This window comes from Nerophis ophidion, linkage group LG07, assembly GCF_033978795.1.
Source record: "Nerophis ophidion isolate RoL-2023_Sa linkage group LG07, RoL_Noph_v1.0, whole genome shotgun sequence".
Lineage (NCBI taxonomy): Eukaryota > Metazoa > Chordata > Actinopteri > Syngnathiformes > Syngnathidae > Nerophis > Nerophis ophidion.
The window spans coordinates 1181020-1203382 of NC_084617.1; the positions used below are offsets into that span (position 1 = coordinate 1181020).

Genomic DNA, 22363 nt, shown 5'->3' on the forward strand with positions numbered 1-22363 from the left:
ATACTCTGACATTATTAGCATCCTCTGACAAAAGAGCCGACAAGACTGTTGCACAGAAGACGCCTCGGGCGGGAAGAGGAGGAAGACAGGGCACCGACGCTGCCATTTTGTTAGACACGCAAAAGAGTCAAGATTGGTTTCAAGAACAAGGAAGCCTGGACTTTTGCCAGGTGTCCAACAACCGAGCTCTCCTGTTTCAGCAGCTGATGGACCCCCGTCAACCTTACAGCGCTAGAGCCACACAAAGTGCTCTTCCATCTGAGCCCCACCAATTTGAGAGCGTTCACCTTCTGCAGGTGTGCTCTCAAGGTAGACACGCAAAATCCTAACCTTGCAAGGACAACTTTGTGGAGAGTTGGTCCAGCGGAAGTTAGCATAATACCCAGGGCATAAGGCGCACCGACCTCCAAAGTGGACAAATTATATTTTGTACATCAGTTGGCTGCAAAAGTTAGGGAGCTGTAGGTCTACACATTAAAGCAGGGGTGGCACACGTAAGGCCCGCCAACAGGTTTTATCCGGCACGCGGGAGGAGTTTGCTAAGTATAAAATTATCAGAAATTTTGGAATGAAAGTAACTGATGTTCTACAAGTGTCCACTAGATGTCGCAATAGCAATTCATTGTATCTATGACATGTAAAAAAATAAAAATAAACCACATGATCACATCACATCAGTCTAAGAAAATGAACAAACTACATAAATAAAATCCTGTAATTTCATTTTTTATATTACTTTTTTATCTTGATAGATTGAAAATCAACAACAATGACTCGACTGACGGGCTTCACGGTGGCAGAGGGGTTAGTGCGTCTGCCTCACAATACGAAGGTCCTGCAATTCTGGGTTCAAATCCAGGCTCGGGATCTTTCTGTGTGGAGTTTGCATGTTCTCCCCGTGAATGCGTGGGTTCCCTCTGGGTACTCCGGCTTCCTCCCACTTCCAAAGACATGCACCTGGGGATAGGTTGATTGGCAACACTAAATTGGCCCTAGTGTGTGAATGTGAGTGTGAATGTTGTCTGTCTATCTGTGTTGGCCCTGCGATGAGGTGGCGACTTGTCCAGGGTGTACCCTGCCTTCCGCCCGATTGTAGCTGAGATAGGGGCCAGCGCCCGCCGCGACCCCAAAAGGGAATAAGCGGTAAAAAATGGATGGATGGATGGATGGACTCGACTGACGAACATTATCACATCATTTATTCAGAAAGTATAAATAACCACAAATAAAGGTAGAGGTCTATTAACCGCAACATGTAAGTGTTAAAAAAAAAAACATTATGATTCTTTTTTTTTTAACCAAGAAAACAATCTGAAGTTGTCTTTATTTTGAAGTTATCGTGCCGTGATTTTACCAGTCCGGCCCACTTGGGAGTAGATTTTTCTCCATCTGGCCCCCCATCTAAAGTGAGTTTGACGCCCCTGCATTAAAGCATGAAATATTTACCCTCTTTCACAAAAACAGCAAAAGACAGCGTCTGTAACACAACACACACTAGGGTGGTCTTCTACTTTCTTCTAGGGCAGGCCTGGGCAATTATTCGGACTCGAGGGACAAAATTAAAGAAAAAAAAAGTGTCTGGGGGCCGGTGCTTCTGATTTTTTGGAACATTACAACAAAACCTCACAATAATGTCTGATTTAAAGCTAAAAACTTTATGACGTACCGCTTGAAAAAATTGAATTTTACTTTTTTTTTTACTGAATGAGACACCCAGAATGTATATGAAAATAAAGCATGTGGGATTTTCAATACTATGAAGGATAAAACACTGAATATTAACATATGAACGTCACACGGAACAACAATTATGATGAACATCTTCAACCCTTGTTTTTCTTTTGAGATAAAGATTATTTATGTATTTATTATTTCTTTACTTACTTTGGTATATTATCTATTATTTATCTATTCCCTGTTCTGTTACAGAGAACAAGGGAATAGGATAAAATGGCTACGGAATGAAAAGGGGTAGGATTAAATAAGCTCTGCTTCTTCAGACTCCTTTTCGGACGTGCTGCAAGGAAAAAACTGGAACTATGTGATGCATGACATTGTATCGTATGCAAGTTCCAAATGAACTGAAAGTCAACATAACGCCACACCCCCTCTTGATTGACATATTTCAAAATCAAGCAAAACGCAACAAAAATACAACAGAAAAATATGAACGCGAAGGGTAAAATAACTCCACCTACAATCTGATACATCACTGACAAACATGTCAAATGTCCGCAACTTCCGAGCCAAACAGCGCCACTTTAGCCAATCAAATTTGTCAAAAGGGCACGACAACGGTCTAATGATCTAATCTTGTGTAGACAAATGTGTACAATATAGCCACTCTTTATTTCTCAAACAACACAATTGTACATACCACTTCCTTCCTTCCTGTTCCTAGGGTTGGCTATTTTATTTGGTACATGGTGTAATGATAAGTGATACATGTAGACTGCAATATGACTCAAGTAAACACCACCAAAATTGTATATGTTCCTTCGAGAATATAAAACATTACACACGGTTCTCAAAAATCTATCAAAATGTTTTAACAGGACTCTGGTAAGCTATGAAGCTGCATCGCTTGATGGATTGTCAGCGCATTAAATACACAAGTATTATTATGGTGTGTGTATAAGGTAAGACAAAATCTGCTTTGTTGTTTCACAATATTATGCAAAATAAACGTTTCTTATCTGTATTTGGGATCTGCATAAATCCTGAAAAATTGTGCGAGTCCGCCTTTGTAGTCTGTGTGGACACCGTAGTCGATAAGAGTCTTCTTGTTATGTGACATTCATCCTCCACTGTTGCCATTTCTAAAATAAAGTAGTGTAAAGTTCTTACTTATATCTGTCAGTAAACTGCGCACTAAAACATACGGGTGTAGTGAGTTGACATTATTCACCCAAGGAACTTTACTTATTAGAGAGTTCCGGTCACGGGACACATTTTGGGCGTTGTTGTTGTTGCACTAGTGAGCCACGGATGAGGAGATGCTGCTCAGTTATTGATTGAAGTAAAGTCTGAATGTCATTAAAACAGTTAGCGCCATCTTGCGACACTTCTACACTACAACAAAGATGACGGGGAGAAGACGCCGTCCAAGTGGAGGCACGTAGAAAGGACTGCCCACAAAACTGAAGAGACTGTCAGAATGACTTGAAGATGATCTGTAAAACATCATCTATGCAACATTTTGACCAAATAACCAAAAGGGAGTCTTTTACATTTCAATCAATCAATCAATCAATGTTTATTTATATAGCCCCAAATCACAAATGTCTCAAAGGACTGCACAAATCATTACGACTACAACATCCTCGGAAGAACCCACAAAAGGGCAAGGAAAACTCACACCCAGTGGGCAGGGAGAATTCACATCCAGTGGGACGCCAGTGACAATGCTGACTATGAGAAACCTTGGAGAGGACCTCAGATGTGGGCACCCCCCCCCCCCCTCTAGGGGACCGAAAGCAATGGATGTCGAGCGGGTCTAACATGATGCTGTGAAAGTTCAATCCATAGTGGCTCCAACACAGCCGCGAGAGTTCAGTTCAAAGAAAAAATTTGTTTCGAAAAAACAAATCATAATATGACCCCTTTAATGCGCCTCTTCTATGAAAATAGAACTGAATAGAGCCGCTCATCGGCAGTGTGCCTGGAAAATACGGTAATGAAAGAGAATAAGAAATGAGTATAAATATTGTGTTGATATTGTTACACTGTCAAAAGCACTCACCATTAATACATGTAAAAATATTCAGGTTAAAACATGTGATTGGTATCAGCCAATCTCACACACGGATGATCCGTATCGGCATCATAAAAGCCCGACTGGAAAGAAAATGGTGCTGCAACTGTCATATTCACCCCTGTCCTCCTGTCTGCCGCCATATCTCCAACATGACGGCGTGTTCCCTGAAGGCAGCACGCCATCAGAGAAGACTTGCACATCCTGCTGGCCTGGAGCCCAGCGGATGCACAAAGCTCCCACTAAAGTGTGGCGATGAGGCATGCGGCTCACAGCGATATTTCAGACTCGCATTCTGATATGTGCTGTTGGGGGGTAAAAAAAAACGAATGAACAGCTCGCAAACACGATGGAAATCCCTCGGGCCCCCCACCGATACTGGGGGAGGGGGGGCAAGGCTCGTTGTGTTTCCACGGAGCTGCGGGTCAGACGCTAACCTGAGCAGCCCACTCATATAAACACACACATCATCTCCATTCCTGCAGCACAAACTCCCACACACACAAACACACTAGAAGCCGCTTTACAGCGCTTGTAGGAATCAAATGATGACTCTCTCTCTTACTCTGCCCTCTCCCGCTTTGCCGCCCACAGGAGGAGGACAGGCAGCAGTCATCACGCTGGACCGCCGCCTGCACGACTCCCACAGGAATCAGTCTTTCCTCCAACAGCCCTTCCCTCTAGAGCAGGCCTGGGCAATTATCTTGACTCAGGGGGGCCACATTTACAGAAAGAATGTGTCTGGGGGCTGGTATGTCCATCTATGTATACACGGGGCTCCAATTTAACCACAGCACCTGTGGCTAAAGCCGCGACCGCCCTCATCATTTAACGTAAGCCCTAAAAAATTGACCAATATCAGCGGCGAGAACATGCTGTGACCGCCCTTGACTTTTTACTTGTTAACGGTATAATGATCATTTGCGATAAAATTCCAGACGGTTAGTATTACTGTAAATTTTTTTAATGACCGAAAAAGCGCCATTTATTATGCATTTTCGGCAACAGGAAGTCAGGCGCATGCTCACTAGCGACGTTTGGCTTAATAATCATGGCGGACTAACTACACGGACTTTGCTCTGGAGATTTCCTCGCGGACTAAACAGAGCCAAGCGCTTGGTTTAACGTCATTTTCCCTCGCTTCCCGGCGTGCTCTTAAGAGACACTGCTTTGTTTAGATGGAGACAGGTGTGGACAATATTTGAGACACTTGTCCTCACACTAAAAGTATACAGCGAAGGAGAAAACTATTTGATATTTTGCAGCACGCAATGTGTCGTGAACGTTGTCACAACTTGTTTATAAAGTCTAAACTTTGTTTACTGGGATGTTTACTCCTTTAACTGCTATCTGTATCAGTGTTAAAATAACATCAATACTGGCTAAAATGTTTTGTATTCTCATTAAATTGAGAGCAGGTGTGAAGGTTGTTTATTTATGTTGTACTGAACCAAGAGAAGAACAAAGCTTGTTTAGACTTCATCTTCATTACCCATTTTATGTTTGATTTTAATATCAAAAAGTAAACACAAGGTTTTCTTACATTACATGTGTTTTTTTCATGTCACAAAAGGTATTACTTCTACAGTATATGTATACATACATACATATATATATATATGTAAGCTGTGAAAATTTGCTGTACACAGTATGTGTGCCTGGGTCCTATTTTTAGGAACACTAATACAAAACCTCACAATAATGTCTGATTGAACGCTAACAACGTTATGACAGACCGCCTTAAAAACGTAATGGAATTGTTAATTTTTTTACTGAATGAGTCACCCAGAATGTACATGAAAATAAAGAATGTGGCATTGACAATATTAAGTATGAAGGATAAAACACTGAATATTGACAACATACGAACGCCACACCCCCCTCCATCCACATATTTTACAATCAAGCGAAACACAACAAGAATGCAACAAACACAGCAAAATGAAGATCCAATGTGATATATGTGATATATCTCTAAGCTTTTGAAGTTTGTTGTCAAAATCTCCTTCCACGTCTGTCCCTGACACCCACATTTCACACTCTGTGGAAACACTCCCCACCCACACTGTTTGGTGCCTCCTCTGACCTCCTGTGACTTACATGACCATAGTAACTCATTACATGACCATAGTAACTCATTACATGACCATAGTAACTCATTAGATAACAATAGTAACTCATTAGATAACAATAATAGTAACTCATTACATGACCATAGTAACTCATTAGATAACAATAGTAACTCATTACATGACCATAGTAACTACTTAGATGACCATAGTATCTAACTAGATGACCATAATAACTAATTAGATGACCATAGTAACTAACTAGACGACCAAAGTAATTAATTAGATCACCATGATAACGAGTTAGATGAGCATAGTAACTAATTATATGAGCATAATTAGTAGTATATGATTCCAAGCATGGAATGACTTAGAATAGATGAAGACTTAGGGTGATTAGAAAAGACGAGTGCACATCATAATGGCAGCTACACTTTACATTTTAAACATCCAAACAAAAATTGGGAATGTCCGGTGGGCCAGATGGAAAAGCTTAACGGGCCTCATGTGGCCCCCGGGACTACTCTGCAGGGCCTGGCAGTAGTGTAGTCGTGCATTGGGAAGGAAAGAAGGAGAAGAGAGAAGCAGGAGGCCAACAGCGATCACATGTATTAACTGTACGTTGTTGATATATTTATGGTGAGTGTTCCTAACAGTGTAACAATAGCAACATCATGTTTTAACTACTTTCTCTTTTACTTTTATTACATACAATTGTTGGAGCAAAACAAAGTCAATAGTACACAATGACTAAACACAATAAAATCTACTTTCTATTAGTCTTTTTTAAATCCCTTGTTTTTTGTCCTCATGCTTTGTCCTGTGATAAGATCCACTCCAAGTCCCATGCAATACAATACTATTCACTCCAGTTATTTCACCACACCATTCCCAGCAGTAACGATGTGATACCAGTCACAATGATGATACACTTTAACTGCTCGTAAAACCAGCAATTTCACAACGTGACGACGACGCGCCGTCATGCCCGGTACCGGTACTTTTTAGGGGCGGTATAGTACCGAATATGATTAATTAGTATGGCGGTACGATACTAGTACCAGTATAGCATACAACCCCTACAGCACACACTTGGGAAGACAAGTCACATGAGTCAAGAGTCAATTTGTGTCCCTGAAGTTCCACATTGTACTAATGTATCCTACAGGGCTCTAACTATTCAACCAGAAGGTTCTATTGCTGCATTTTCCAAGAAATCAAACTATAAATATCAATGGTACCAAAACAGAACTTATTAAATAGATATCCATCCACAACAGGTCCGCCTGTGTCATTTTCTAGTCCAAAAACAAGCTGCTGTCACATTCACAGAATGTGGTTAAGAAGATAAATGGAGTTGTGAGAATACAAAGTAATGGCATCAAATGTGCATTGTTCCGTATGACTCACACTTGATAAAGTGCCTTTAATCTAATGGACTTAATGAACACGCATGGTGTCATTTCATTTGCGTGCGTTTGGGGATGATACATTTTGTGAGGCAGCGTTTGGCTACATCCCCTCTAATGCAGAACCTTTTTATTCATTTTGTTTGCCTGTCACATCCCATGTGGGAGCAACCCGCCGTGTGACAGCTTTGAAGCCATGCCCAAACCATCTGCGTGACAGTCCGGCTCCTAACTTTGTCACATACGTTTACTGTACCCCAGGGCAGATGGGCGCCAGGTTAGGAAGCCAAGCGAGGCAGTTCAAGTCATGCTGCGTTCACAACAGTCAGACATCGCAGCTCTCCTACTAGCAGAAGTGCAATGGAACACCAGCACTTTACTCAGATGCTAAACCACATTTAAACATGGCACTTTCAATTTTACTCATGGAAATGAATGCATTCAACTAACTGGTTTTGCCAAAGAACTGAAGCTGCCAAAAATACTATTAGTTGACAAAAGCTGTAGATCAGAACTGGGCAAATATATGGACTCGGGGCCACATTGGGAGAAATAATGTGTCTGGGGGGCCACAGTGTATGTATACATGATATATACACATTAAGATGTACAGTATGTATGTATACATGATATATACACATTTACATGTACAGTATGTGTGTATACATGATATATACACATTTACATGTACAGTATGTGTGTATAAATGATATATACACATTTAGATATACAGTATGTGTGTATAAATGATATATACACATTTACATGTACAGTATGTATGTATAAATGATATATACACATTTACATGTACAGTATGTGTGTATAAATGATATATACACATTTACATGTACAGTATGTGTGTATAAATGATGTATACACATTTACATGTACAGTATGTGTATATATGATGTATACACATTTAGATGTACAGTATGTGTGTATAAATGATATATACACATTAAGATGTACAGTATGTGTGTATAAATGATATATACACATTTAGATGTACAGTATTTGTGTATAAATAATACACATTTAGATGTACAGTATGTGTGCATAAATAATACACATTTAGATGTACAGTATGTGTGCATAAATAATACACATTTAGATGTACAGTATCAATCAATCAATCAATGTTTACTTATATAGCCCTAAATCACTAGTGTCTCAAAGGGCTGCACAAACCACTACGACATCCTCGGTAGGCCCACATAAGGGCAAGGAAAACTCACACCCAGTGGGACGTCGGTGACAATAATGACTATGAGAACAGTATGTGTGTATAAATGATGTATACACATTTAGATGTACAGTAGGTGTGTATAAATGATATATACACATTTAGATGTACAGTATGTGTGTATAAATGATATATACACATTTAGATGTACAGTATGTGTGTATAAATGATATATACACATTTAGATGTACAGTATGTGTGTATAAATGATATATACACATTTAGATGTACAGTATGTGTGTATAAATGATATATACACATTTAGATGTACAGTATGTGTGTATAAATTATATATACACATTTAGATGTACAGTATGTGTGTATAAATGATATATACACATTTAGATGTACAGTATGTGTGTATAAATTATATATACACATTTAGATGTACAGTATGTGTGTATAAATGATATATACACATTTAACTGTACACTATGTGTGTTTAAATGATATATACACACAGATGTACAGTATGTGCGTTTGGCTCCCTTTTTTCAGGAACACTAATACCAAAAGTCACAATGTCAGAGTCCTAAAAAAGTTATGACAGACCACCTCAAAAAAAAGAATGGAATTTTACAGAATGGGACACCCAAAATGTACATAAAAGTAAAAAAAAAGTGGGATTTACAATATTATCTATGACCAATAAAACAGTGAATATTAACAACATATGAACATCTTTTACTTCTCAGGGCAGCTCCTCCATAGTTGTGTATCTTTTACAATCAAGCAAAACACAACAAAAATGCAAGAAACAAACAAGTGTAATAAACACCTACAATATGATTTATTATCAGGTAAAAATGTGCTTCCACATCTGTTTCTGACACATGTGTTTGGGGCTGGCTGCTATGGAAACAAGCCCCGCCCACTCTGGTCTGAGCTGCTGTGACCTAGATTACTGTAATAACTCCTAGAACACTCAAAAGTGCAGATTTCAAGCATTGAAATACTTTCTATAGTTGAAGACTTACGCTCATTTAAAAAGACGAGTGCACATCATCATGGCAAATACACTTTTCATCTTAAAAAGTCTAAAAAAAAAATGATGCAGAACGTCTGGCGGGCCAGAATAAAAGTCATAACGGGTACTATATTGTCCAGGTCTCCTATAGATCATTAGGGTCAGCGGACATGTTTTTTTTTATCGTAGTGTGTTTTAATAAAGGGTTGGACTCCAACAGAAACGTCAACAAAAAACATGGCGGAAATAGCCTTTAATTTTATCCATCCATGCAACCATTTTGGCGTGGGGTGCTGGAGCCCATCCCGGCTGCACACGGGCAGAAGGCGGGGTACACTTTGTGTCAGGTAAATGTTGGGTGTGCTTCTAGAAATGTGTAAAAATAAAAAGACTTTGGTTTTTGCCATATTTTGGCGCTAATACGTGCTTACTAATACTGAAGGGTTGTAGGCAGATTGTAGTGCGGTACGATACACCCGTTATGGTTAGGATGGTCAGGATTACCTACTGTTACCATTCAATACGATTCACTCACATTTCGTACCATATGATACGATTCACTTCAATTATGACGTGATACATCACGATTCACTCCTGTTACCATGCGACACAATTCTCCAACATTACGTATATGATATATGATACACTCCAATTATGATGCGGTACATTTTGCTTTATTCCAGTTACCATCCAATACTACTCACTCCAATTGTAACACAACAATTTCAAGTTACTCTTGTTCACATACGATACAATCCACTTCCATTTTGTATGATACGATACAATTAACTCCAATTATGATGCCATACGTTACGATTCACTCCTGTTACCATTCGATACAATTCTCTAACATTACGAATTATACGACATGATTCACTCCAATTCTGATGCGGTATGTTTCGATTTACTCCTGTTACCATGTGATATGATTCACTCCAAATATGATGCAACACTTTCAATTTACTCTTACTAAAATGTGATACAATCCACTTCCATTTCGTATGATATAATACAATTAACTCCAATTATGATAAGCAGTAGGAAATGGAGCGATACGATAAGACTCAAACCTGTTACCATGCCATTCGATTTACTCCCATTTCGTTTGGTAGGTGCGATTCAATTCAATCCTGTTACCATGTGATACGATTCACTCCAGTGATAATGCGATACGTTATAATTCCCTCCTGTTACCTTGCCATTATGATGCAATATGTTGGGAGTCTTTCCTAATGCTTATGATACAATACAATGTATTCTATATAAGATGAACTATGCTCATGTATGTACTGTATGTATACATCAGTGGTTCTTAACCTGGGTTCAATCGAACCCGAGGGGTTTGGTGAGTCGGCGGAGCCCCCGCCGCTGAGGTCAAGACACACCCAAGTCGTCGTGTAAATAAAAACTTCTCCCTATCGGCGTATTATAGATACCACCCCAAACAATTTTTCCTTTAATTGTCCATATGATTTGCAAGTGTGTAATTTGTTGTGAGTTCATGCACTGAGTTTGTGTTGTTCGTTGAACAAGGTGATGTTCATGCAAGGTTCATTTTGTGCACCAGTAAAAAAAACATAACTTTGTCTTGAATTTGAAAAAAACAAAAAAACATTTTATTTTTCACTAAAGAAAAGTTCGGTGAAGGCGCATATGAGACCGGTGGGGTTCGGTACCACCAACAAGGTTAAGAACCACTGGTATACATACATACATACATACATAATTCGTAATCTGTTGATTAGTTCCTCCAGAAGGTCTTATATTTGTCCATGTGATGTCAGATGAAACAAAAAGTGAGCTGTTTGGTCACAATACCCAGCAATATGTTTGGAAGAGAAAAGGTGAGGCCTTTAATCCCAGGAACACCATACCCACCATCAAGCATGGTGGTGGTAGTATTAGGCTATGGACTGTTTTGCTGCCAATTGAACTGGTGCTTTACAGGCAGTAAATGGGACAATGAAAAAGGAGGATTTCCTCCAAATTGTTCAGGACAAGCTAAAGTCATCAGTCCGGAGGTTGGGTTTGGGCGCAGTCGGGTGTTCCAACAGGATGATGACCCCGAATACACCTCAAAAGTGGTAAAGGAATGGCTAAATTAGGCTAGAATTTATGTTTTAGAATGGCCTTCCCGATGTCCTGACTTAAAGATGTGGACAATGCTGAAGAAACAAGTCCATGTCAGAAAACATTTATCAGAAATGCACCACTTTTGTCAAGAGGAGTAGTGAAAAATGTGCACAGAAGCTTGTGGATGGCTACCAAAAGCACCTTATTGCAGGTAAACTTGCCAAGGGACATGGAAGCAAATATTAACATTGCTGTACGTATACTTTTGACCCAGTCACATTTTCAGTAGAGACATAATAAATTCATAAAAGAAGCAAACTTCATGAATGTTTTTGTGAGCAACAAGTATGTGCTCCAATCACTACATGACAAAAAATAAGAGTTGTAGAAATGATTGGAAAGTCAAGACAGCCATGACATCATGTTCTTTACAAGTGTACCTACACTTTTGATCATGACTGTCTATATATGTATATATATCTATATATATATACACACAATTTTCTTTTTTTAAACCCTTGATCTTGTGCGCCGTATTGGAGTGACCGTGTGGAAACTATATCTGCATATTGTGACAGCGCTACATGCAGTCAGCATTGTATCCATTTGGATTAGTTCCACTCATAAAACGATTAATCTAAGCAATAAAATATGAATCTAAACTTATTTGTAATCAAATAAATCAAGTCATTATTGGTTTTGCGCCCTTCAAAAACTTAAGGACATTTATATCCTGTTTGTCATTGACTAGAACTAAGATCGAATGTCCCGAGATGATCAAACATGAATGAAAATAAAAAATGTCAGCGTATTTAAAGTGCAGTCAGAATGTTTGGGATTTGTATTAACGATTAATCGCAGCAACAGATTATAAATATAAACTCTTCCTTTTGAATCAATCGGTTTAATCAATTATTCAAAGCAGCCTAATATCAAAATCGGTTTTACAACCTTCAAAACCTTAAGGATGTTTGTGTCCTGTTGGCCTTTGTTAATAATTCAACATGAATGCCCCCAGATAGTTAAAAGTAATAATTAATAAATAAATAAAAACATCCTGGGTTTGCCACAACAACCCCCTCATGTGCGCGATATAAGCGTGTGGAACATATGTCTGCATACTTAAAGTTCCGGGCACTCCATGCAGACAGAATTATATCCATGTTTTATTAGTTACACTCATAAAATGATCAATTAATATAAACGGAAGCTTTTTTCTAATCGATTAATCATTGCATCCCTGTATCAAAATAGGTTTTGCGCCCTTCTAAAACGTAGACGTTTATGTCCTGTTTGTCTTTGACTAGAACTGAGATTGAATGTCCCTCAATGATCAACATTAATGAAAATAAAAAATGTCTGTGTATTTAAAGTTCCAGACGCTTCATGCAGTCAGAATGCTATCGATTTTTATTGAAGATTAATCGCAGCAACAGAATATAAATATAAACTCTATCCCTAACCCTATAACCCTAACCCAGGGGTAGGGAGCCTATGGCTCTGGAGCCAGATGTGGCTCTTTAGACGACTGTATCTGGCTCTCAGATTAATCTTAGCTGACATTGCTTAGCATGATGAGCAACGAATAATTCTGCTGGAAATCACAGTGTTAAAAATAACCTTCAAACAATAAAACATTCTCATGCATTTTAATCCATCCATCCGTTCTCTACCGCACCTGTTCAAGGTTGCGGGTGGTTCAGCCAACCCCAGCTGGTTAACTTTAGAATAACATTGTTATTAAAAAGAATAAGAGACTTATTATACTCTGAAAATGTTTGTCTTACTTAAAAATGCACGCATTGTACTCAGTGTTAGAAAAAAGATTATATGGCTCTTACGGAAATACATTTTACAATATTTGGATTTTATGGCTCTCTCAGCCAAAAAGGTTCCCGACCCCTGTTCTAACCTTTAACCCCATTTAATCAATTATTCATTGCAGCCCTATATCAAAATCACTTTTGCAACCTTCAAAAACTTAAGGATGTTTATGTCCTGATTGCCTTCGTTAATAACTCAACTTGAATGTCCCCAGATAGTTAACAGTAATAAAACATTCACTGTTTGTAACAACAACCCCTTCATGTGCGCAACATTGGAGGGACCGTGCGGAAACCATGTCTGCATACTTAAAGTTCCGGGCACTTTTATTAGTTCAACTCAAATGATTAATTAATATAAATGGAAGCTTTTCGGTTCGCAGCCGAGTGTGAAGCGACTGGGATGAGAATCAGCACCTCCAAGTCCGAGTCCATGGTTCTCGCCTGGAAAAGGGTGGAGTGCCATCTCCGGGTTGGGGAGGAGACCCTGCCCCAAGTGGAGGAGTTCAAGTACCTCGGAGTCTTGTTCACGAGTGAGGGAAGAGTGGATGGTGAGATCGACAGGCGGATCGGTGCGGCGTCTTCAGTAATGCGGACGCTGTATCGATCCGTTGTGGTAAAGAAGGAGCTGAGCCGGAAGGCAAAGCTCTCAATTTACCGCTCGATCTACGTTCCCATCCTCACCTATGGTCATGAGCTTTGGGTTATGACCGAAAGGACAAGATCAAGGGTGCAAGCAGCCCGAATGAGTTTCCTCCACCGAGTGACGGGTCTCTCCCTTAGAGATAGGGTGAGAAGCTCTGCCATCCGGGAGGAACTCAAAGTAAAGCCGCTGCTCCTCCACATGGAGTCTACCCACACTTTGAGTAGACTATGTCTCCCAGCTGGCCTGGGAACGCATCGGGATCCCCGGGGAGGAGCTGGACCAAGTGGCTGGGGAGAGGGAAGACTGGGCTTCCCTGCTTAGGCTGCTGCCCCCACGACCCGACCTCGGATAAGTGGAAGAAGATGGATGGATGGAAGCTTTTTTCTAATCGATTAATCATCGCAGCCTTATGTCAAAAATGTTTTTTCAACAACTTAAGGATGTTCCATGACCGGTTTGTCTTCATTAATAATTCAACATGAATGTAATCATAGTTAACAGTAATTAAACGTTCACTGTTTGCCACACTGAGCCCCTCATGTGCACAATATTGGAGGGACCGTGCGGAAACCATGTCTCAGCACTCCATGCAGTCCCAATTTTATTAGCTACACTCATCAAATGATGAATTAATATAAATGGAAGAATCTTTGCAGCCCTAAGATCAAAGGCTTTCTGCAACAACTCCTGCATCTCCGCCGCCTCCTTTACGCACGCCTCCTATTTGTACCGTTTGACGCGGACGGCGCTCCCGTGTCCTCACCGTCTATTGGCGGCACAGTTCCCGAGGGACGTGTGCGTGGTCCCGTGGAAGGAGGACGGCCACGACATCCGCGACTTCTTCAGGCCGGGCCGGTCGCTGCTGTCCACGGCGTCCGAGCGCTCCATGTGCCGCTGGTGGTGGCGGCGGTCGGTGTCGGAGTAGCCGCGGTGCTTGATCTTGATGGGGGTCCGGGGCTGCCTCCACAGGTGCTGCGGGGGCTTGAGGGTGGCCTGACCCTCGCGGGGCACCGGCAGGGACAGGGAGAGAGTCTTCTTGGAGCATGGAGGCGCCTCCATCATAGATCAACAATGACTGCCTTTTCAATCAGCAATATGGCTCTTGGGGTCAAACATAACGCCACAAAGTCAACAACACAGTCACAGTGGTCTTCGTCCAAAAAAGCATCTTTCATCCAGCAGTTTGTGGTCAGCAGTCAGGTCTTCTTCTTCTCCTCAACTTTGACGCCTCGTCTTCTGTCATGGCGTCGCTGGAAGGAGAATTGAGGGATTTATTGCTTCTTTATTGGCGACAGGCGCCGTTATTGCTGGCCCCTGATGGTCTCCCCGTGCAGGTTATTGTTGGCCCCCGATGGTCTCCCCGTGCAGGTTATTGCTGGCCCCTGATGGTCTCCCCGTGCAGGTTATTGCTGGCCCCTGATGGTCTCCCCGTGCAGGTTATTGTTGGCCCCTGATGGTCTCCCCGTGCAGGTTCCTCCATGAAGACACTTGTCAGGAGCGAAGGTGTCCACCCAGCAGGCGCCACATCCCCGCCACACTTCTTGTTGGCCATCCTGCACATGCCTGCCCCTCCTCGCAGGGCGGGAACATCTTCACAGCAAAATGGAGCTTCTTCTTCTTCTTCTCCTTCAGAGTGGCTCCATCATGTCCTCCTCGTCCTCACTGATCACTGCTGCTGTTGGCTTCTACTCTACTCTCTCTCTCTCTCACTCTCTCTCTCTCTCTGCTGGTTGGTTGCCTCCTCCTCCTCCTCCATGATTTGTCAGCAGCTTAGCCATTCTTTTTTTTTTTCCTCCGTCTTCTCATCCCACATTTTTTATCCCATTTAAACCATTACGCTTTCCTTCAGTCGTGTGCTACATATTTTTTTTTTTACTTAAAATCATACTTGCCAACCATGAGACCTCCGATTTCAGGAGGTGGGGGGCGTGGTGCGGAGTATATTTACAGCTAGAATTCCATATATATAAGAAATACTTGACTTTCAGTGAATTATATATATATATATATGTATATATATACTTAAATAAAGTAAATTCTTGAATTTCAGTGTTCATTTATTTACACGTATACACACACATAACTCATCTACTCATTGTTGAGTTAAGGGTTCAATTGTCCATCCTTGTTCTATTATCTGTCACTATTTTTCTAACCATGCTGAACACCCTCTCTGATGATGCATTGCTGTGTAGCATGCACAAAAGTGCTTTCATTAAATGCACTAGAGTCTGGAATCTTCCATCGTCGTCTCCTTGTGTGCGCAGTTGTGCACTTCACTCTCTAAAAGCCATAGATGTTATGGTCACATATGCATGTACAGTAGATGGCAGTATGGTCCTGTTTAAGAGTGTCACAACATTGCTGTTTACGGCAGACAAACTGCTTTACGGTAGACGAAAACGTGACTGCTGTTGTTGTGTGTTGCCGCGCTGGAAGGACGTTATTGAAACTGCCTAACAATAAACCCACATAAGAAACCAAGAACTCGCCCTTGATCATTCTACAGTTATAACATCATTGGGCAGGCACGCTGTTTATATTGTGGGAAACCGGACGTGAAAACAGGCTGGAGGGGGCGTGGCCTCAAGCTCCACCTGAATTTCGGGAGAAAATTTGTCCCAGGAGGTTTTCGGGAGAGGCGCTGAATTCCAGGAGTCTCCCGGAAAATCCGGGAGGGTTGGCAAGTATGCTTAAAATCCTAATTTTCCGAGACATTTTTTCCATTTTTGAAAAGAATAGACAAGTCTTCAAACGTCCACATTTCCACCATCAAAACAGTCCAGCTTAGGCTTCTACTGATACCAAAATTTTAGTACTGGTCCCAAAATGTGTTTCAATGTTGATCTTAAGTAAGTGTGCACACAAATCACATATAGCCAAAGTGGAGCCTTTTATACATAATATACAACATATGTATATTAAAAAAAACTATATACAATATTAAGAAACAAAATATAAAATATTTTAAAAAATGCTTTATAATCATAGCTCCTGCATCCTAATCATAATTGAATGCCAAAAGATTACCACCTCTATTGTGCAGTATTACGTTTATTTTCCTCAAAGACCAAGTGCTGAAGACCGTTGCTGAAGCCATAGCGAAAGCCGTGGCCAAAAACAACAGCAGCAAACAACAACTTGGCAAGAGGAGAGTTGCCTTTGTCAGGGCTGGAGAGCATCCTCAGTCACAGACTAAACCAGCAGCCGGTCTCCTTACCTCAGCATTGGACTGGGATCTTTGAGTGGACTTAGGCAAGCAGCTCAAGTTTCCAGAATGCGTCACAACAACTTCGTTGAGGCCAGACATCTTGCTGACAACAGTATCTTCACGGCAGGTGCTACTGATAGAGCCGACAGTTCCTTGGGAGGATCGCATAGAGGAGGCAAAGGAGCGGAAGCGGTCAAAGTACCAGGAGTTAGTCGAGCAATGCCGCAAAGGAGGCTGGAAGGCATGCTGTGAGCCCATTGAAGTGGGGTGTAGAGGCTTTGCTGGCCGCTGACTGTGTAAAGGTGTTTACACTACTTGGCATCACAGGTGATGGGAAAAGGAAGGCCATCAAGGCCACCATGGAGGCTGCAGAGAGAGCCTCTAGATGGCTTTGGATCAGAAGGAGCGAATTGTGGGCCAATGCTACTGGGACACAAGCTGGGGTCTGTTCGACCCTGGCTGGGTCACCTGAAGGAGGGGGTATGATGTTGAAAGACCCGAAACCCCCATTGATCTCAGGCACATCACTGAGGTGAGGATGTGTCCCAGTGCATCTGAGGATGTATCTTACAATCAATTATGTACTATATTTTTCAGACTATAACTTCCACTTAAAATCTTTTCACTTTTTCATAAATCAACAATGCACCTTATAACCCAATGCGCCTAATGTACGGCATCATTTTGTTAATGCTTACTGACCTGCAATATGATGGCAGTCACCAGAGGTGGGTAGTAACGCGCTACATTTACTCCGTTACATCTACTTGAGTAACTTTTGGGATCAATTGTACTTCTAAGAGTAGTTTTTATGCAACATACTTTTACTTGAGTATATTTATAGAGAAGAAACGCTACTTTTACTCTGCTCCATTTATCTACATTCAGCTCGCTACTTTTTTTAAATTGATCTGTTTATGTTTGTTTTGGTTTTTCAGACAGACCTTTAAAGTAGGATCTACGCATGCCTGCATTTCACCAATCACATGCAGTCACTGGTGACATTGGACCAATCAAACAGAGCCAGGCGGTCACATTACCGTCACACGTGTAACCCGACTTAAACAAGTTGAAAAACTTATTGGGGTGTTACCATTTAGTGGTCAAATGTACGGATTATGTACTGTACTGTGCAATCTACTAATACCAGTTTCAATCAATCAATCAAAAGTGTAAAGGAAAAAAGACACTTTTTATTTCAACCGTACTTCCCGTCAAAAGCCTAAAGACTGATCGGACAGTTCCTGTCTTCACAATAAAAGTGCCGCTCCATCGCGCCTGCGCTAACAAAACAGGAGTCTCCGAAAGCCAGCGCAAACAAGCTAGCAAGCTACGGAGTTTGCCTCCAATGTATTTCTTGTAAAGTGTACAAAAACGAATATGGAAGCTGGACGAATAAGATGCCAAAAACCAACGACTTTCATGTGGTATTAGACAGGAAGGAGGAACTTTTTTTCTCCTCCATTTGAAAACGTGGACGTTATCAGCAATACTGTCTGATTCTAATCAATGCAAGTCATCATAATCAGGTAATACACCAACTTATATTCTTGTCTTCATGAAAGATAGGAATCTATATGTTAAACATGCATGTATATTCATTAAAACACCTTTAACATGTCAACAAAAATGGCAAAATAAATATAAATTATATACTGTATTTATAAATGTGTGTGTGTATATATGAGGTAGATCACCTCGACTTGGTCATTATTAAGTAATTTATTAACGTTGAAAAACTTATTGGGGTGTTACCATTTAGTGGTCAATTGTAGGGAATATGTACTGTACTGTGCAATCTACTAATACATGTTTTAATCCATCAATCAATCAATCCATGCCTACTGAGCCTATGGTGCTGTTAAGTTATTGTGGCTCAATTTGCCTTAATTTTTTATTTATTTTAATGTACTATTATGTAATATATATTATTGTTTTAGTTGCTTAAGAGATGTCCTTGGCTCTGAATTTGCTCATTGCTATTTTTATGTTTTTGTGCATTATTTGTTGCCGTAATCATTAAACAAACAGGTTACTCATCAGTTACTCAGTACTTGAGTAGTTTTTTCACAACATACTTTTTACTTGTACTCAAGTAAATATTTGGGTGACTACTTCTTACTTTTACATGAGTAATACATCTCTAAAGTAACAGTATTCTTACTTCTGGCTACTCTGCCCACCTCTGGCAGTCACACATAAGAGAGTGTATACTGCAATATGACTCAAATAAACACCAATATTTTATATGTTCCACTGAAAATATAGAACATTACACACGATGCTCAAGAATCTATCAAAATGTTTTAGTAGGACTTTGGTAAGCTATGAAACCGTACCGCTTGATGGATTGTACTGTGCTTCAACATAATAGTATTATTATGCTGTGTGTATAAGGTAAGACATTATCCGGCATTTTGTTTTGCAATATTATGCAAAAGCAACTTTTCTTACCTTCTGCTACCTGCTGATATGTATTTGGGATCTGCATATGTCCTGAAAATTTGTGCGAGTCCGCCTTTGTAGTCCATGGTGACACCGTAGTGGATAATCTTCTTTTTCTCTATCTTCTTGTTATGTGACATTCATCCTCCACTGTTGCCATTTCTAATATAAAGTAGTGTAAAGTTCTTACTTATATCTGTCAGTCAACTCACCATGAAAGCACTAAAACATACCGGTGTAGTGAGTTGACATTATTCACCCAAGGAACTTTACTTATTAGAGAGTTCCGGTCGGACGGTTTTCACGGGACACATTTCCAGTAATGTTGTTTCTGGATGAGGAGATGCTTCTCCATTATTGATAGAAGTGTGAATGTCATCAAAACAGTTAGCGCCATCTTTTGACACTTCTTCCACTCCCGTCCTTGCACGCTACACCGCTACAACAAAGATGACGCTGTCGAAGGTGAGCCACGTAAATAAGAGCGCCCACAAAACGCTGTATCCTGAAGAGACTGTCAGAAAGTAAGTTGAAGATGATGTGTAAAACATCATCTATGCAACATTTTGAGCAAAGAGGCACCATTACATAAATAAATGATAAATGGGTTGTACTTGTATAGCGCTTTTCTACCTTCAAGGTACTCAAAACGATTTGACACTACTTCCACATTTACCCATTCACACACACGTTCACACACACTGATGGAGGGAGGGAGCTGCCATGCAAGGCGCTAACCAGCACCCATCAGGAGCAAGGGTGAAGTGTCTTGCTCAAGGACACAACGGACGTGACGAGGTTGGTACTAGGTGGGGCTTGAACCAGGGACCCTCAGGTTACGCACGGCCACTCTACCACTGCGTTACGCCGTCCCTATGTTATGTAGACCACAAGGAAGTCTTTTACATTTAGTAAATAATCATAATGTAACCCTTTTAATGCACCTCATAATCCGGTGCACCCTATGGTCCGAAAATATGGTCAATTTCAAATGTAAATGGGACCCCAAATAATGTCATTGGCTTGATTTTGACAGAAAATCTTGTGATACATTTAAACACATGTTTATTATTGCAATCAAAGAACAATTTTGTCCTTAAATAAGATCGTGAACATACTACACAACTTCTCTTTTAGTAGTAAGTAAGCAAACGGGTTGCAAAGGTTTGTAATTTGACAACACAATATGCTACTCGGTAACATTTTGTCTCATTACTCATTCTATTATTTTGTCAAATTATGAGGTACAAGTCACGCAAACTTTTTCCTCCAATGTTGGTGCCTTCCACCTTAGAGTCAGCATGCTCACTTCTACAGCCACTTTTGACGCCGTACACCTCAGAGTCGTATAATTTGGTAGGTGACACATGCTAGCTGTAAGCGTGCTAATGGAACGTGATAGCATGCTAACATTATCGTGCAGACTTTTTCAGCGGTACACCTCAGAGTCATGTTACTAACTATAACTCTTTTATCCAATTTTGGCGCCATCCACCTTGGAAGTCATCATGCTAATTGTTTTCACCAACTTTAGCGCCATAGAGTTGTATGACTTGGTTTGTGACACATGCTTTGATTGATTGATTGAGGAGTTTGACATCTTAAATAATTGAATCCGTGTAATGCTTTATAAGGCAAATGGATGGCACAAAAAGCCATAAGGCTTGTTTCCATTGTGGTCCATTAAATAGTCATCACATTTGATACAGTACAATAAGAAAAGATACATAACCTGTAGCATGTATATAAAAAATTACGTTGAAATGGATAAATGATGCACATATACACCGTATACATGTCAGGTGATTTGAAAACCAATAAATCAAAAAAATGAGGGCGGGGGGGGGGGGGTATATACACAGATGAAACTAAGTAAGCATGCTTACTGCAAACATGCTAACAAGCACATGATACCATGCTACCATTGGCGTACTCATTTAAATCAATGTTTCAGCAAAGAGTCATATAACTTGATACATGCTAATAATAGCATGCTATATTCTTATCCAGTTCTGTAAATGCTGCATCAGAGGGTAACTGTAGTATTTGATCTGAGTTGTACAGTAATTCACTTTTTTTTTACCCTTATAAGGCAGTAAACTATGTGAAAATGTTCCATAAAAGGAAAGATGAAATATGTGCAGTATTGACTCGCCCTCTAACGGTCCTCGAGACCGAGCCTCATCCTTCATCTGGTGTCGGCTCTCAAAATCAATAAGTGTCTTGCTTCTATTTTGGATAATAATTATCATGCTTTTTTTGAGAGTGATGGCAAAACAAAACAAAAGCAAGTGATTCACCTCAATAATCTTGGATCCGAGATCCTTCAACACCAACAGAGGTCTTGCTCTGACTTACAACACCCAAAAGCAGTGAAGTTGTCACCTTGTGTAAATGCTAAATAAAAAGAGAATACAACAAATCCTTTTCAACTTATATTCAATTGAATAGACTGCAAAGACAAGATATTTCATCTTCACACTGACAACTTTTTTTTTTGCAAATAATCATGAAGTTAGAATGTAATGGCAGCAACACACTGCAATAAGGGCATTTTTACCAGTGTGTTACATGGCCTTTCCTTTGAACAACACTCAGTGCAGGTTTGGGAACTGAGGAGACACATTTTTGAAGTGGAATTCTTTCCCATTCTTGCTTGATGTACAGCTTAAGTTGTTCAACAGTCTCCTGCCTCATATTTTAGCCTCCTCACATTTTCAATG

At 40.4% G+C, this 22363-nt stretch overlaps 1 protein-coding gene across 1 annotated transcript in view; it reads right to left on the bottom strand.

Moving 5' to 3' along the window:
• Nucleotides 1-15633, bottom strand: part of pde4a (phosphodiesterase 4A, cAMP-specific) — a 150555-nt gene extending 134922 nt beyond the window's left edge. Inside the window, exon 1 of the mRNA XM_061905088.1 lies at nt 14748-15633. Coding sequence (XP_061761072.1) covers nt 14748-15046 — 299 coding nt within the window. The 5' untranslated portion in view covers nt 15047-15633. The remainder of the gene's footprint in view (nt 1-14747) is intronic.
• Between the last annotated feature and the right edge of the window lie 6730 nt (nt 15634-22363).